Raw genomic sequence first — 15037 nt, forward strand, 5'->3', positions numbered from 1 at the left:
CCATGGAGCAGCCGAAAGGGCGAAGTACCAGTCACGGCCTGGGGCGTAGCGCAGTAGACTTGCAAAAAGAGTTACGGCTGGTTTCCATGGCTGGTGTTGTTGAATGGCCGACTTTACGGTCTCTTTGAGCACCCTATCCCCATTGGCCGTGGGATAGTAGAGAGAGGAGCAATTATGGCAGATTTGTCTCTCCTCGAGGAGGGCGGGAAAAGGTGCAGTTTTGCTGTGGTGTCAGAGGTCGTGTCGCGACAGGCGGGTTTACAACTGCTAGGCACTCCATGCAGCCACGAGCTGCGTTATTAGATGCACGTCTCACAAGTGAAAGGTTTGGTACATTCATTTTCTTAAAAAAAAAGCACAGCTTACCCTTCCCTTTGAAAAGGTGGGCGAGATTGTGCGCTATACGGCGTTGCTCTCTTAGAGGTTTAAGGACTTAAAGGCACTGCCAACCCTGACCGCACGCGTGTGATGATCGCATTGTACGCATTAAGCGGTGTACAGTACGACTAAATGACGCCTTATTTTCTATCACTGCCCACCCTTGTTACAGACGGCTAGTAGCTACTTTACAGAGGTGGAGCGTCAGCGCACCTTAAGTATGACAGCCCTCTCCCCTGACTTAGACTGTAGCTATGTGCGTATGCAAAGAGAGGATAAAAAAACCATGTAATATATATCTGTAGATGAGCTTCTATTCAGTTCGAAGTGATGGTGCTTTTCGCTCAAGCAACGTAGTATTTCGGAATAAATTAATGTGTTCATTCAAATGTAGCTACGCATTTATTTTAGTGTGGACAAATTTGGTGCCGGTATCGATCATTTAGAAAAGTGTGTAAGAATGGGAGATATCGATACTTTGGTATCGATGCGCCAACCACTCGTACCAAGGGTGAATTTGTTGAAACTTGGTAGTGTTCGTTTGATATATCGACCTTACACGTTTTAATAAATGGATATCAAACTCTCCAAATGAGCGGCGCACCTGACAACTTAGCGCCTGTTGCAGAACGATTATTTCAGCACCTTATCAGTCTAATGAGTAGATTTAAAGCCCAAGTTACTTGTACCTCATTAATCAACGCACTAGTCATTGTAGCCTTGACTTTGACTGCATAGTTGACTTTTTAGCCTCAACTCAACTGCATGGTTGAGTTCAATTAGTTTTCTTAGCTTAATTAGGTGCCGTGTCTGTCATTACAGCTGTATTATTTTGTTGTCTGTGTTGGTGCTTGTGTGTATATTGTGCTTTTGTTTGTATTGGCCGTCTATGTTTTGTCTACAGAACCAGCTGGTGGCACTCTTGGACGCTCTTTCCTCGAAACCTTTGTAGCGTCACCGCTGTCTTGATTATCTGGTTATGTCCAGCCTTCTAAAATGGATCATTCAGCCAAAGAGGTCTGAACTGCGCCTGAGAGATCATTTCTACTCGCCTCTCTCTCTCTCTCTCTCTCTTTGCCTGTTCCCCTTTCTCCCTCTCTCCTTCTCACGACTTTGCTTTTTTCCCCCACTCACTCATACACTGAAGCTATGACCAAAATCCGAAACATTAAAGTGGAAATGAAATGTTTACATATTGTTCACTGGGGAAATGTTGTCTCCAGTTTTTTTTTTGTGTGTGAACTTAAGTGTTATTGTTGTTGAATAACTGTTTTCACTGAGTTGCTAAGTCTTGTTTAAAGGATCTCACCACACCATTAAAGAATAGATCCTCTATAGAAGCACTAATATGAAAGTTTCTTAGACACTTTTTTTTGTACCAGCAACTCAGCCCCCTTTTCCTGTTTTCAACTCTTAGGACTCCAAATGGTTTTTTATAGCATCATTCTGCATTCACTACAGGTAAATATTGTCAAAAGTATGATTCAGCATGGTGACTTATTCTGGAGAACTGACTGCTGTCAGCTGAGACAAAGATGAGACAGAGTCTAAATCAGTCACGAGTAAGAACATATTTTATTGTTTAGTTTTTGAGAGTTAAAAAAAAATTAAAGTGACTTTGAAAGGCAAGTGCTGAATTAAATTTTCAGTGGCACAAATACACAGTACACAGATAAATAAAACACATCACGACAGATTATGGACGTCAGGTCTTTCTGTGGCCCGTCAAAAGTCTTTACCACTCTGAAATCTCTCCAACATCACCCATGTTCTTCAGGGCTTCTTTCACATTAATCAGTGACAGTTGGAAAGAAACTGGATAAACTCTGATCATTAATTTCATACAACTGTTTACTGCCTCTCAATAGTCCTTTAAATGCACCCACATTCAGCCACTGAAGACGAGGGCTTTGTTTGGCAGACTCAGAGTGGTTCTAAGACACCGCTCTTTCTCTGCCTACAGAAAACCTGAAACAGCTCCATAACAGACTGTTAATTCCTTCATTTGATATTAGAAAACATAAAAAAAAAAACATACTGAGAACATAACGAGACAAGTCTTAAACTACAACTTCTCGTTTCTAGTTAAAATACGACATTAAACTACATATGAGGAGGTATTATGCATATGCAGAAAATTTTGCAATTTGAATCAGGTTTTATATTTAATAAAAATAAGAGAACAGAGAGTAGTTGTGAGGGAAAATTCCAAGAGTGCCATAGTAATAAAACATACATCTGCAGACCCTTCATTAAAAGGTAAATACTTCATTTAAAAAAAAAAAAATTATTGAATGTGCGAATGACCAGTGGATTTGCAAGAATGGTCTAATAATCAAGGATGCAATGTGGTTTCACACAGGTCGGACAAACAAACATCGAAAGTCATCTATATGATCTTTCGTTACAACATGAAACACTTGTACAAACACTGAAATGCAACGAACCGTTAAAATATTGCAATAATTACTATAATTAGAACGAATAATTGTCTAATATATCAAGAAGAAAAATATTTATATTAATTACTTTGTTATATCTAAATAAAACTCTTCAGGAAGGTTTTTTTCTCTGTGTGATACTGAACAAGAGCTACACACACGCACACACACACACACACACACACACAGACACACGCACACACTTACTTCATAGTCAAATCTGGATCCATTGTTGGCAATAGATAGACCAATACCCCAGACAATAGGGAATGCCCCAACAGTCAGTTATAAAATTTAATATTCTGTGATTTTTCATTTAAAACACGTGTTCATTGTGTTGTTATGACACGCGTGTAATAAAAGTTAAATCACAGCAAAAAAGTGTGTTTAGAGTTAAATCCTACTCTATGGCCAGGAGCAACCTGGAGGGCCGTTGCAAAGTGCTGTAGTTTGTTTATGAACGACATAATCAAACAGGTGACAGAGGTCTAAAAAAAAAAAAACACGTTTCTTTTAATGGTCATATCTTAACTCACAGAGTCATCTTACGGGGCAGTGACCGAAACAGGCAGCGCGTCGGTTGCCCGTCATAGTTACAGAATAAAAAAAAAGCCACAAAAACGGCTTACGTCCCGTCCTCGTGTCTGTCGCCCTTTTAAAACCAGGTTCTGTAGGAATCTGCTGCACGCCAGCGCCGTTTCTCCACTTGGTCCATCTCTCCACATTTACATTATTTATCTCGTCGTCCATCTCAAACACGGTCTCTTCTTGGTCCTCTCCGTCCAAAGCAGTTTCCATGTTTCTTTTTCTTTTTTTTTTTTTAAGAGTCGTTCATTAATGCCCCTTTCACACAGGCCGCTCACAGCCGTCCGAAACGGCTACCGTATTGCACCCGAAAACACCTGTACTCTCAGGCAACTCTAACCTTGGATTTGCACAAGCGGATGATTGTCCTCAAAAACGCGGCAAAATGTTCCAACGCAACGGGGAAGTGCCGTCATTTAGCGTGGCGTCCTCTTGCCGCGGCCACTGGGCTGGACGAAGACCCTAGCGCTTTTCCGTGGCATCTCCAGCGCTGGCGCAGAACAAAGTCGTAGTTAGCCGTGGTGCACATGGCGTAGAACACGTTGGCTTTGTCGGGTATCAGGAGTTCTGAGGGAGAAATGTTTTTTTTCTTTTTAAAAATCATCGTATTCTTAGAAAGGACCGTGCTAATTACGTCATACACGTATTGTTGACTGATCTTTTTTTTTTTTTTTAAGATCACCTGCCTGATATATTAGCATAGCTGTTGCTGGTTTAAACAAAAAGTAGAACAACCATCATGACTACCAGTATTACCTGACTTTTTTTTTTTTTTTAACCAGTATCACTGCTCCCTTCATGGCACCACATTTCCCTTAACAAAGTAAAAGCATGCTACATGGCTTTTGATCCACCCTTGAAACACTAACTACCTCATTACACACATCAATGAGCCTTTCAAGCGGATAGCTAAGAACGGGATGTGCTCTGTGTATGTGTACACTCCGCGGGAGATAAAGCTAGCTGTGTTCTCTTAAAACTTCGCTCACCTTTATCCTGCGATAACACCTGGGTGAGTGTGAAGTCTTGACAGCTCATCTCCTCCAGGTTGTGTTTCTCCAGGGCTCTCTGGACGACCTGGGCCGTCTTATCCTGACTGGTCAGCTGAAGAACAAAAAAAGTCGCGACGGTTAACGGCGTGACATAAAATTCTCAAGAAAGGTCAGCAACAATCTTCACATAATCAATCACAAATGAAGGAAATCTCCTCCACTTGGTGTTTTGGGTCACTTTGTACACACCCTGTCTTTTAAAAAGCCATCCGGTTTGAAAGCAATTGCATTAAAAAAAAGAAAAATTCACGTTGAACAGTCGCACGTCAACTCACCAGAATACTTTTGTAGATGTTGCCATTGTTGCCGAACTCCACGCTGACCCTGACGATGCAAGAGTCGGCAACTTGTTTGTTGTAGACAGGAAGTTGTTGGTTCAGGGAGGAGGAAGAGGAGGATGGTGACAATGATGCTGAAGGAGAGAGCAAGGGAGGTGGGGAGGTGCAATCAGGGCTCAGGGCACATAAATCTTGCTGTGAGGAGCTGCAGGAGGAGGTGGAGAGAGTCGGGGATACGGAGCTGGAGGTGGTGTCAAAATCGTCCGAGATATTTTGACAGGAGCGCGACAGAGACTGTTTAAAAGAAAAGAAAAAAATTAAGTCAAACCAAAACGGAATTACACAAATCTTACATAAATTGAAAAAATAAATTCCATTCATTAACTATTCATTAATTTCCATTAATAAACTCCACACGCCTATACATCTCCTGAATGAAGTTTAAAAATGACAAATTAAATATAATACAAATTGAACCCAACCCTGGGTGGAGAGAGCTCTTTTTTCTTTTCTTTTTTTTTTTTCCTTTAAACATTTGTTCCGGTTAAAGAGAACTATGCAGCGAGGTAATGGGTTACATCACACAATGATGTTAGCTAATGTTCCCTCTGAAGGGTTCGCTCTGCTCTGTTAACCATCGGCTGTTGACAAAGCAAACACCACTCGACTTCAAGGTCGTACAAGTTGAGGTAAAAGTGGTTTAATAGTGGGTCATTCAGAAAACAGTCTTAGCTGTCTTACCTTGAGTTTGACTCCATTAGGCGAATTACTGGGACTGGACAGATCCTCTATTTCCGAACTGCTGGATCCAGAGGATGAGACGCTGATCTGGTCACAATGTGTCTTCTTCGTAGAGTTATCTCCACCAAGCAGCAGTTTGCTAGATTGAGATTTAGAGAGAGAGAGAGAGAAAAATAATGACTCTCTTTTCCAGTCATTACTAAGTCAAATGGGAACAAGTTGATGCTGTAAGTTCGTAAGATAGTATATCATCATGGGGGCTTTTGACCAACTTGTAGTTCACTCTCTTACTTTCCTTCAGTGTTCTTGCATTTGTATCTGATCTAGTACTGAACTTAGTGGTGGAACCTAGAGAACAGGCAGCTCCTTAATGGCTACATGCTTGGTTTGTATTCTGTCTGTCTTGGAAGTCGCTTTGGATAAAAGCGTATGCTAAACGAAGAAATGTACATGTAAACTGTAAATAAGAGGAATAAGAGGAAGGCCTCATAGCGTTATTATCAGACTTACGTGCTGAGTTTCTTGGTTAGCAGGCGGCGGCTCCAGGAGCTAGGGGAGCTGGGACAAGGGTCAACAGGAGGTTCCAACTCTCGGGACAGTTCATAACTACAGGACACAGAGAGCATGGATTAAAATACATCAGGCTGGATCCGACTTGGGCTGAAGTATTAATGACAGCCAACGCTGAATGTTAGAAGTCTAGACATGGGACCAGCTGTACTGCAGTGATAAAGATGGGCCAAGTGTGTGAATCAGAGTCAAAGGAACTCAGGGCGTGGTCCATGACTCACCTCTCCTGGTCGGAGAGGAGACCTCCGCTGTTGAGCCAGGTGGAGATGTGGGAATGGGAAGAGAAGGTGTACTTGGCACAGGATGCCTGGAGTTGCCGAATCTGAGAGAGAATCTCAAATTCCTATACACGGTAGATAGAGAGAGATTAGCAAACGTGACAAAGGATTGCAGGGGGAAAAAAGTGATCTGACGGCTATTGGAGCATTTGTGTCACACTGTACTTACTCGTCTGCGTTTTTCAAAGTTAATGAGGCCACCCTGCCAGGAAGAGAGGGGAAAAAATAGGGGGGGGGGGCAAATTTTAATTAACACAGCACTATGCCAGACACTAATTAACACTGATTACTTTATAATAGCACCATTATGTTGGTTGGGACATGGAGTCTTTACCTCCACTGTGTCAGTCAGCGCTGTATCCAACATTGTGAGGACAGTAAGGTACGTTCCCAGGTATGGAACCACGCCACTGTTGGTATTCTGTGCAAACGAAAAGACATTCAACGGGTCAGGAGATGCAAGTGGAGCCCGCTCGCACAAAAACAAACCTGGTGCACGCGTAAACATACTTCAAAATCAAAAGCTTCCTCTTTCTCTCGACACAAATCTGTTCTTAAGTGCGTCAGACGTCCTATGATTTATGCTACAATAAATCCCTTCATCAGAAAAGTACATAAATAAAAAGAGGAAGATGTGCAGGACTGTTTTAGACTGGGGAAAAAAAAAATTTTTTTTTGGATAAGACGCATGTGACCTCGTCAGAAAAGCGGAAACTACTCCAGTTAAATTTGTGCGTGTGCTTACTTCTCCTTCTGAGGTTTTAAAATTAAATCCTTCTTTTTTTTCCAGTGAGCTTGCAAAAAAAAAAAAAAATCACACGCGCTTAACTTTCCCCCTAAAGGTTTTTGCGTGCGTGTGTGTTTTTTTGCCATAACAGCAAATGTAGGCTAACAAAGATTTCCCATCATAACTTGAAAAGTTTATGTTGCATATTATACAAACATCATATCTTGCGCCCGCCACAAAGCTAAATAAACCTCTGGATAAGTTTGTCGTCGTAATGTAATGGCAGACTAGCTCTTGGAGGACAGAGTGGGGGAAAAAAACAAGTAACAGGGGTACATAAAGTAAGACTTACAGTCTGTCTAGACAACAGCTTGGGAGACTTAGGAACTTTGGGAGATCTGGGTGGCAGTGGTGGCGTCCTAGAGGCTGGTTGGTTCCCGTCCTGCAAACAAACACAGGTATGGTCGTATGTCAATGACAAAGTCAAAGTGAGACAAAGAAACATGTACATGAGCGAGTGTTGTGTTTTCTCTTTCATCAAGTTTGTTCTTATCATTTTAACCCAAAACGGTCTGGTATATGCACACAGGCAAAAACGTGTTATATAAAGTAAATTTCAAAGCAAATGTTTGGCTCCTGGCCATTCACTGAGATAGCAAACTCAGTCATTGAGGCAGAAAAAAAAAACCCTCAGCTAATTTACTCTGGTGGGCGTGAAGAAGAAAAAAAGAAAACCGCATTATTCGAGGAGGAGACCGGAAGCAAAGAAAATCAATTGTGGTCAAACACAGATACAAAAACGGTATTACTGCTCACACAAAATCATTTATTACAGCACAAAAGACCAGGGCTGGGTGTGTTTCCTTTCCACGATTACCAGAGAAACTGAATGAGTCACGATAAAGCGTCACAACCAATCTTTGCTCGCTGGCTCATTGATGCGGGGCCTTTGGGCAGCGGAGATAGAGAAAGCTCAATGACAGAATTACGATGTATGTTGCCATAGCAACCCAGCCAGATGAATGATCGCTTTATAAGGGGCAACATCAGAGATCAAGCGTTAGAGCCCAGAGAGCGCTTATCGCTATTCAAACACTGTTATCTACCTCTAGATGGAAAGAGCAGTATGGAGCCATTAAAGTGACTTCAGTGACGCAATGGTGGCTAGAGCTTGTGTACCATAGGAAAAAAAACTTTTGCAGTGAGCGCGTAGGTGAAATTCGCATGCAAGTGTGTAATTAGGACAAAAAAAGAAGCACTGACCTCTACTAAAATCTCCCTGTTGGTCAGCACACAGTTTTCATCCGGGAAAGTTTCGCAGAGATGATCGAAGACAGCGATGCTTTCCCTAGAAAGCGAAAAACCTTCATTAGCATGGGTGTGTATACACTACACAAGTAGGCTAGCTCTTTAAAAAGAAGCTTAACTTCTATCGTGTACTGAGACAGATGATACACAATGAAGCTAACGTTGTTTTAGAATGCCTGATGAACCATTTACACCACGTCCCAGTACAGTTCACGGAGCGTGCTATATACCTGCTAACAGCTGCCCAGGTTCTCTTCAGTCGGTAAACAGCATTGGACTGAAGGGCCGAAAGGATCGCCCTGAGGGAAGAGAAGTTCCTCAGTTGTCTGCACTCCTGCATAAAAAAGAAAAAGATGACAATTATGTTAAAGCCAGATGATGTTTGTCATATATAGACACACACACACACACACACACACTGCTAGCGCACAGCATAGAATCATCTGAGGATTCTGGAGGATACCAACCTGTGCCACAGCGATCCACTTCTCGATGATCCTGGCCCTGTGGGTGGGATTAGTGGACGAGCCAGTGGGGGAGCTGGGGGGAGCCGTGGAAGGGGCACACAACAGAGAGGTGATGACCCGATTTGTAACGGCGTTAAACTGGGCGATGGTGGCTCGTACGGTGGGCGCCAAGCAACGGTTTTCCTTCTTGTCCCTCTGAGACCAAACGCAACCCAGGCAATGAAATGGTACCACTTTGACAAAGAGATCCTGTGAGAAGACAGGGATGGAGAAGTAGAGGGAAAGATTAAAAAAAAAAAGAGTAATAAATTATAATAAGAATAATAAGAACAATAAATCTAAATTAACGAGGAGAGATTAATTAGTCAGTGTCAACCAAACTATGGTCGAACGGTACGCGAGGAGAAACGCGCTTACGGCATCCAGTCGTGTTAGCTGCTCGGCGATCTCCCGTACTGGGAAGGTCATGAAACTGTCCTGCTCCTCGATGACTTGACTCTCCATACACACGTCTCTGGTCACGTCCTCCTCTGAAGCACCACAGGCCTCAGCTGCCACATTGTTGTCAGTGGAGCAGCTTTGCCTATCTATTTACAAACAGCCAATCGCATGAAAATGTTAACTGAGAGCACATTTTATTTTGAGTGTGTGTGTGTGTGTGTGTGTGTATGAACGAAGAGACGTTTAAATGATACAAGATGCTAAGGTGTTGCCAAGTTTTACCTTCTTCCTGAAATTTCTTTAGGAGGTTCTCGGCGTGGCTGGCCAACCGTCGGAAACAGAGGCGGTGACGCAAATGGACATACAGAAGACGAAGGGATTGGTACTGAGGTCCGTCTCTTAGATCTTCACTGTAGTCCTCCAGCCACATTCGGATTAACGGAGGCAGCATGCTGCAAGGTACCGAGAACGAGAGGGGGAACGCGTTTCAGGAAAAAGAGTAATAGTTTACCCGCTGCCATGGAGACGTTCTGGTTAATATGTTTGGCTCTCCAAACTGGTGAACAAATTCTGTTGTTGACTCCAAGGCAAAGTCATTGGTATGAGAACAGGTGTTCTCACACCACTTCCTCAAGGTCAATGTATCAGAAAGGAATGCAGAAGAGTGAGGCCAGGGTTAAATGCTCAACTTACCTTCTCAAGCAAACTGTGTTGTCTGGATTGGTTATCATGTCTTCCCTATAGAAAAATCAGAAAAATTTGATTTAGGAGACGAAAAACGTTTGAGATGTAACCCACCTCAGATTATATAAAATTCCCATTTTATATTGCACTTTAATGAGGAATGAATCTAATCTGATGTTCTTTTGAAGGTAAATGTAAATATGTGACTCAGACTACCTTCAAGAACACTTCTACATCTCATAAACATGACTAACATTTCAGAGTTATCTACCAAGGACAAGGCTGTATAAAGAGCATCCTTCATGGCAGATTTTGTTAAGCAAAACCAGTCATGCACAAAGGAACAATGCGTCATAAGTATGTGTGGAGTAATGGGTCTTTCCAACAAAGCCTCTCAAATATGTCTAAAATGGATTCTATCAGCATCCACATTCTTTGCTACTGGCAAATAAAAAAAAAATCGGTCTCTTTTTGGTGTCTGCTCGGAGAGAAACGAACCTTATGACACTCAAAAGTCTACTGTATTACGTCAAAATATTATCTGAAGACCTGCTGGTGTTGACAGGAGACATTTAGACAATCACCTCATGTCTTAGGACTTCACCTCAGGAGCTATACCCTTATGGATCTGTCTGTGTGAAGGAACAACCATCACTTACCTTTGAAAGAGGAGCTCAATCAGCGTGTTGGTGGAGGTGAAGGCCCGATACGTGGAGAGGAAGATGCGGCCATAGTCTGCTTCATTACACTCGGGGCTGACAAGCTCCGTCACCAAGCGGTCCAGGGTGGCGGCTTTGAGCCTGCGGACTTTGAGGGTCTTGTACTGGGCGAAGTTAAAGGCTGACTGGGTGTCCGGTTGTTCAGAGGTCGGTTGGACGGGCTCCCTGTGAAGGGTGACCCCGTAAACCACGCCATCCTCCACCTCCTCGCCCCATTCTTGCACCGGATCCTGATCAGAGACATGAATGACGCATCAGCAGATGTCTGGAATGCGATAATATATCACACCTATAGAACGACGACAGGCTGGAGGGAACGGCTCTACAACAGTTTCACCAGCAGAAGAAAAACAAAAGTACTCAAAAGAATGATCGCACTCGTATGGAACTCAAGTATCTTCTCCCCTCTAGGCACAAGGCAACTTCAGAGTCAAATTCAGAGTCGTCTTAACATTCACACACACACACGTTTTAAAACAATACCAATTCAAGTCATTTTTAGAACAATTCGGGGGGAATTTTCAGACAATGAGCTATGACGACATCCTGACATGGACAGTTCTCTGTATATTACAGAGCTCACAATTCATCCGTGAATCACCTGGGTTCGTGAGTCATTAAACTAGGCCAATAATACTCAAAACAAGAGAACACTGTTATGGTAAAGGATGTAAAACAGATCTACCATTTCCTTCTCTACAAAACCAGAATAGTTATCTCTTAACAATGCCTATGCTGGGGGGGGGGGGGGGGGGGGGAATCTGGAGATAAACGGAAGAAGAATGCAGGACATCCTGAGATGGTAAGAGGTCTAACTTGTTCTTCCAGCCCGAAGACAGTCTCATGACGAACGTTGTGAAAACCATGCGTCTCACATGAGACTTTCTCTCAACAAGATATGAAGCAGTGATTTGTGGAGATTTTGATCAGTGGGAGCAGCAACATGGGTTAAACTGCATTTTAACCATTGGTGCAGCAAATGCCTCTATCACTGACAATAGCTGACTGAATGAGTGGGAACAGACAATGTGGAATTTCGTCTAATCTTTGGGACAAAAAAGCTCAGAGATGAATAATGTAAGTCAGATGTGCAAGGCAAATTAGTCCTTAGAAACAATTATCACATGCACTGGATGTTCAGCAATAACATAATCCAAACACTGATCAACCTTAAATGAATATACAGTTGTAGATAGCCAAAAGTGAAATAAATCAATCCATTTGAAGGAATATACAAAAGTGTTTTCTTGGTGAGAGCATGACATACTGGTCTCTGAGCACACTGAAAAAGAAAATCCACAAACCTGTTAAGAAAAAAAAATTGTTGTCACTCTGTAGACAGAGGTCTAAAGAACGAGGAAACAGAAGCCAGTCTTAACCAATTTCTCCCCTTGTCTTTTGTTGAGTGGCATTCAGGAAAGAAAAGTCAAGAGATATTTATTCTAGGAAATACCCATTTATTCAACCATGGGGAATGCAATGGAATTTCCATGGAAAGGACAAGGCTGAGAATGTTGCACATAAAAACATATATGTTTCCATAATAAGAGGAACTAGTTAAAATACTTCAAAAGACATAAGCAGGGTCCCTCACTGTGTGGCCGCGAAATAGTGGAAGCAAACGCTGTGAACCCCATTATTAAAAGTAGATACGCATTCAGGTAATATCATGAGGCGAGCTGACTGAAACATCCTGTATAAATTCAAGCCTCATGGCTAAAGACATTTTGGCGGTGAAACCATAGGCTTTGACCCATTATAGTCTCTCTTGTTAGTGATTCCGCTGGGAACATCATAGTTAAACCGCACCCTAACCTGAGGATCAGGTTTTAGTTTCATTGAAATGACAACAGACGCGTTACATGAATACGCAAACTACAAACAAACAAAGCTATTACGATGACCATTACGTCCTCCGAGAGAAGTCTGAGGATCATCCTCTAGTATAACACTACCTGCGTAGAAAAGGTCAACAAGTAACGGGGTACCAGTTTCTCGACAATTACTAGAAAGAAAAGCAGTGATTTTAATGAAATGAGTGGTATGGCAGTGCAAACCGCGGAGACGCACAGAATGACAGCCGTCCAAATACACACTCAGGGTGAGGACTACTCTGAGATATTGACTCATGACTTATGTAACGCAAACTTAACATTTGACTATTAATAAAAGCCACCGTAAATACGTGCATTCATTAAAACATGTGACTGTGTACTGATATTTTCACAAATATTTCTGAATTACGTCTGCGTTCATTATAAAATAACAACCATGACACAAACTCGAAGGCGAGTGGCGAGCGAACGCACAGTCGTTTGGACAGACTTTGCCGCGGATCTGATTAAGGAACTTTTTTTAATGAGATATAAAATCTCGCACAAAATGTAAGATCACAGTCATTGATGTGATGTGCCATGTAAAACATACTTACCATCGTAAACTGCCATCTTCCCATGCTTCCAAGGCGTTCAAGGCACTGCGTTATTTCAGTCGCGTGACCAGCCGTTTATCGGCTTATTACTTCCATTAAAAATGTGAAGAACTTCTTGTGCAACCTATTAATAAGAATAGTTCCTTGTTTTCTCTTAGAACTGAATATCCCCAAACGTCATCTGGAGAAACGCAAAGAGCAGAAAATCGTTGCAGGTAGAGACTTAATCCAAAATTCCAATGAAGCTGCCTTTGTAGTCATTTCAACACAAAAATGAACACTTCTTTGAAAATAAATTGGGATGATAGCAACGATACGCTCCCAGTCCAGCGTATTCGCTGATGGAACATAGGTGCTAAACCACCTTGGTTTGCACCTGTCAAGAGCTTAAATTCACCGGTGGGTTGGGTTTATGTCGCGCACAACCTACGTCCGATATGACGTCCTGGAGTGAAACCACACGACTTCTGCCTTGACAACTAGGCATTTTGAGGGGTTTCGCACTTTCCAGAATGTGAAAGGTGCTAAATTCTCGCTTTCCACTGAATACTTTTGACGAATGACCTAAAATTATACGCACAAAAGAATATTTCGTTGCCGTTTTCTTTACTTGTCAAAACAAAGCAAGTCAAATTAACAGTGAGGGAGATCACACGACGTATTAATTCACAAGTCTGACAAATGACATGTCTTAAAACAGTGTCTAAATGACTGCATCCCATATCTCAACACATTAATACTGGATGCTGATATGAAAAAAAGATTATGCAGTGTCGTTGAACAACAGAGCTGTCCCTCTTGCAAGGAGACCATAAGACAATAACCTGAGAGTATGCAGGACCAGTCAAGACCAATCAACTGCTGTAACAGATGTAAATCAACTGCAAATGAGTGTTTGCCAGTAGCTGTTAGAAGAATGATAATAATTAAGGACAGGAAAAAAATGACACTTCCGTTTATCCACCCTGGAGAGTGATCCTTTATTTTACAAGAACACCACGCTGTGTGGCTACATCGCGACTGGTCGCTTGGTAAATATAATAATCTGTAGAGTGAGTCATAGTGGTAGCCCAAATGAATGGAGTCATAGTGGGGCTTTCTGACACAGCACTAACCTGATGGTGATGTTCCAGGTCCAGCAGCTGAAAGCTCCTAAGCCAAACTCCTGATTCCAAGTCCACCTCGATCTCCCCACGACCGCATGCCAGATACAGGAGTCGCTTCACCTGGCCCATACGAGCCCACGGTCTCTTCTCGAAACCAGACAGAATTAGAGTGGACCTCATCCTCTACCAGAGTCAAACACAGACTCCCTGAGCACAAGGAGACAGAACCAATGGAGCAAATCATAACCCATAATCCATCAGTATCCTTCCCTTCTGCAAGGTATGAAGGGTTCTCATTAATGCGTATTTTATGATGATCAGTGATTTTTCTGCTTTTTTCTTTCTTTCTTTTTTTATTTGTTCAGCTTTTTAAACTGAACATACGTTTAAAACCAGCAACGTGGAATGGCAAAAGTAGGGACATAAACAGAAACAGTTTTGATGAATAAATAACTAAATAAATACATACATACATACAAACATACATGCATACATACATTGAAAGGGTGAGAGAACAATGCATCTTGCCAATGGTAAGTGACAAACCAGCACCACAGGTGTGTATTTGACTGAATATCAGACTACTTTGCAATATTCTGATTTCAAATCTGACAGGGCGTTTTCTGAGGCGATTCTATTGAAAGCCTGCATGAGTCACCGTGTAGGAGTGGTACAAACCAAAAAAGAACATAAAAACACACTGTAGGGAACCTAATCAATATCACAAACTTCCATCTGATATTCTTGAAATGGATTATCAGCTGTGTTTCAGTGAGTCACCCAATTTGTCATGATGCAGTTACACAATCCTTGTCAATATGGCAAGCATAT

General features: G+C 42.1%; 1 protein-coding gene across 1 annotated transcript; it reads right to left on the reverse strand.

The window, feature by feature from the left end:
• Positions 1 to 3750: 3750 nt before the first annotated feature.
• On the reverse strand, positions 3751 to 14386 carry rgl3a (ral guanine nucleotide dissociation stimulator-like 3a). Its single transcript, XM_030782498.1, has 17 exons — positions 14216 to 14386; positions 10610 to 10899; positions 9960 to 10004; positions 9549 to 9718; positions 9243 to 9412; positions 8826 to 9074; positions 8589 to 8692; positions 8314 to 8398; positions 7439 to 7492; positions 6658 to 6795; positions 6493 to 6525; positions 6267 to 6388; positions 5986 to 6081; positions 5476 to 5614; positions 4732 to 5028; positions 4394 to 4508; positions 3751 to 3971 (listed from the first exon to the last, which is right to left on the reverse strand). The coding sequence occupies exons 1-17, from the start codon at positions 14384 to 14386 to the stop codon at positions 3817 to 3819; spliced, it is 2433 nt and encodes an 810-aa protein (XP_030638358.1). The 3' UTR covers positions 3751 to 3816.
• Positions 14387 to 15037: the final 651 nt, after the last annotated feature.

The sequence above is a fragment of the Chanos chanos genome, chromosome 8 (assembly GCF_902362185.1).
Source record: "Chanos chanos chromosome 8, fChaCha1.1, whole genome shotgun sequence".
NCBI classification, from domain to species: Eukaryota; Metazoa; Chordata; class Actinopteri; order Gonorynchiformes; family Chanidae; genus Chanos; species Chanos chanos.

What these genes read in the sequence shown, in the direction of transcription:
- rgl3a (XM_030782498.1), bottom strand. Translation starts at nt 14,386, where the DNA reads ATGAGGTCCACTCTAATTCTGTCTGGTTTCGAGAAGAGACCGTGGGCT. An exon ending in AGCTAACACGACTGGATGCC is followed by an intron (nt 9,075 to 9,242) that starts GTAAGCGCGTTT and finishes GTCTTCTCACAG; the next exon opens with GATCTCTTTGTCAAAGTGGT. An exon ending in CTAACCAAGAAACTCAGCAC is followed by an intron (nt 5,615 to 5,985) that starts GTAAGTCTGATA and finishes ATCTCAATCTAG; the next exon opens with CAAACTGCTGCTTGGTGGAG.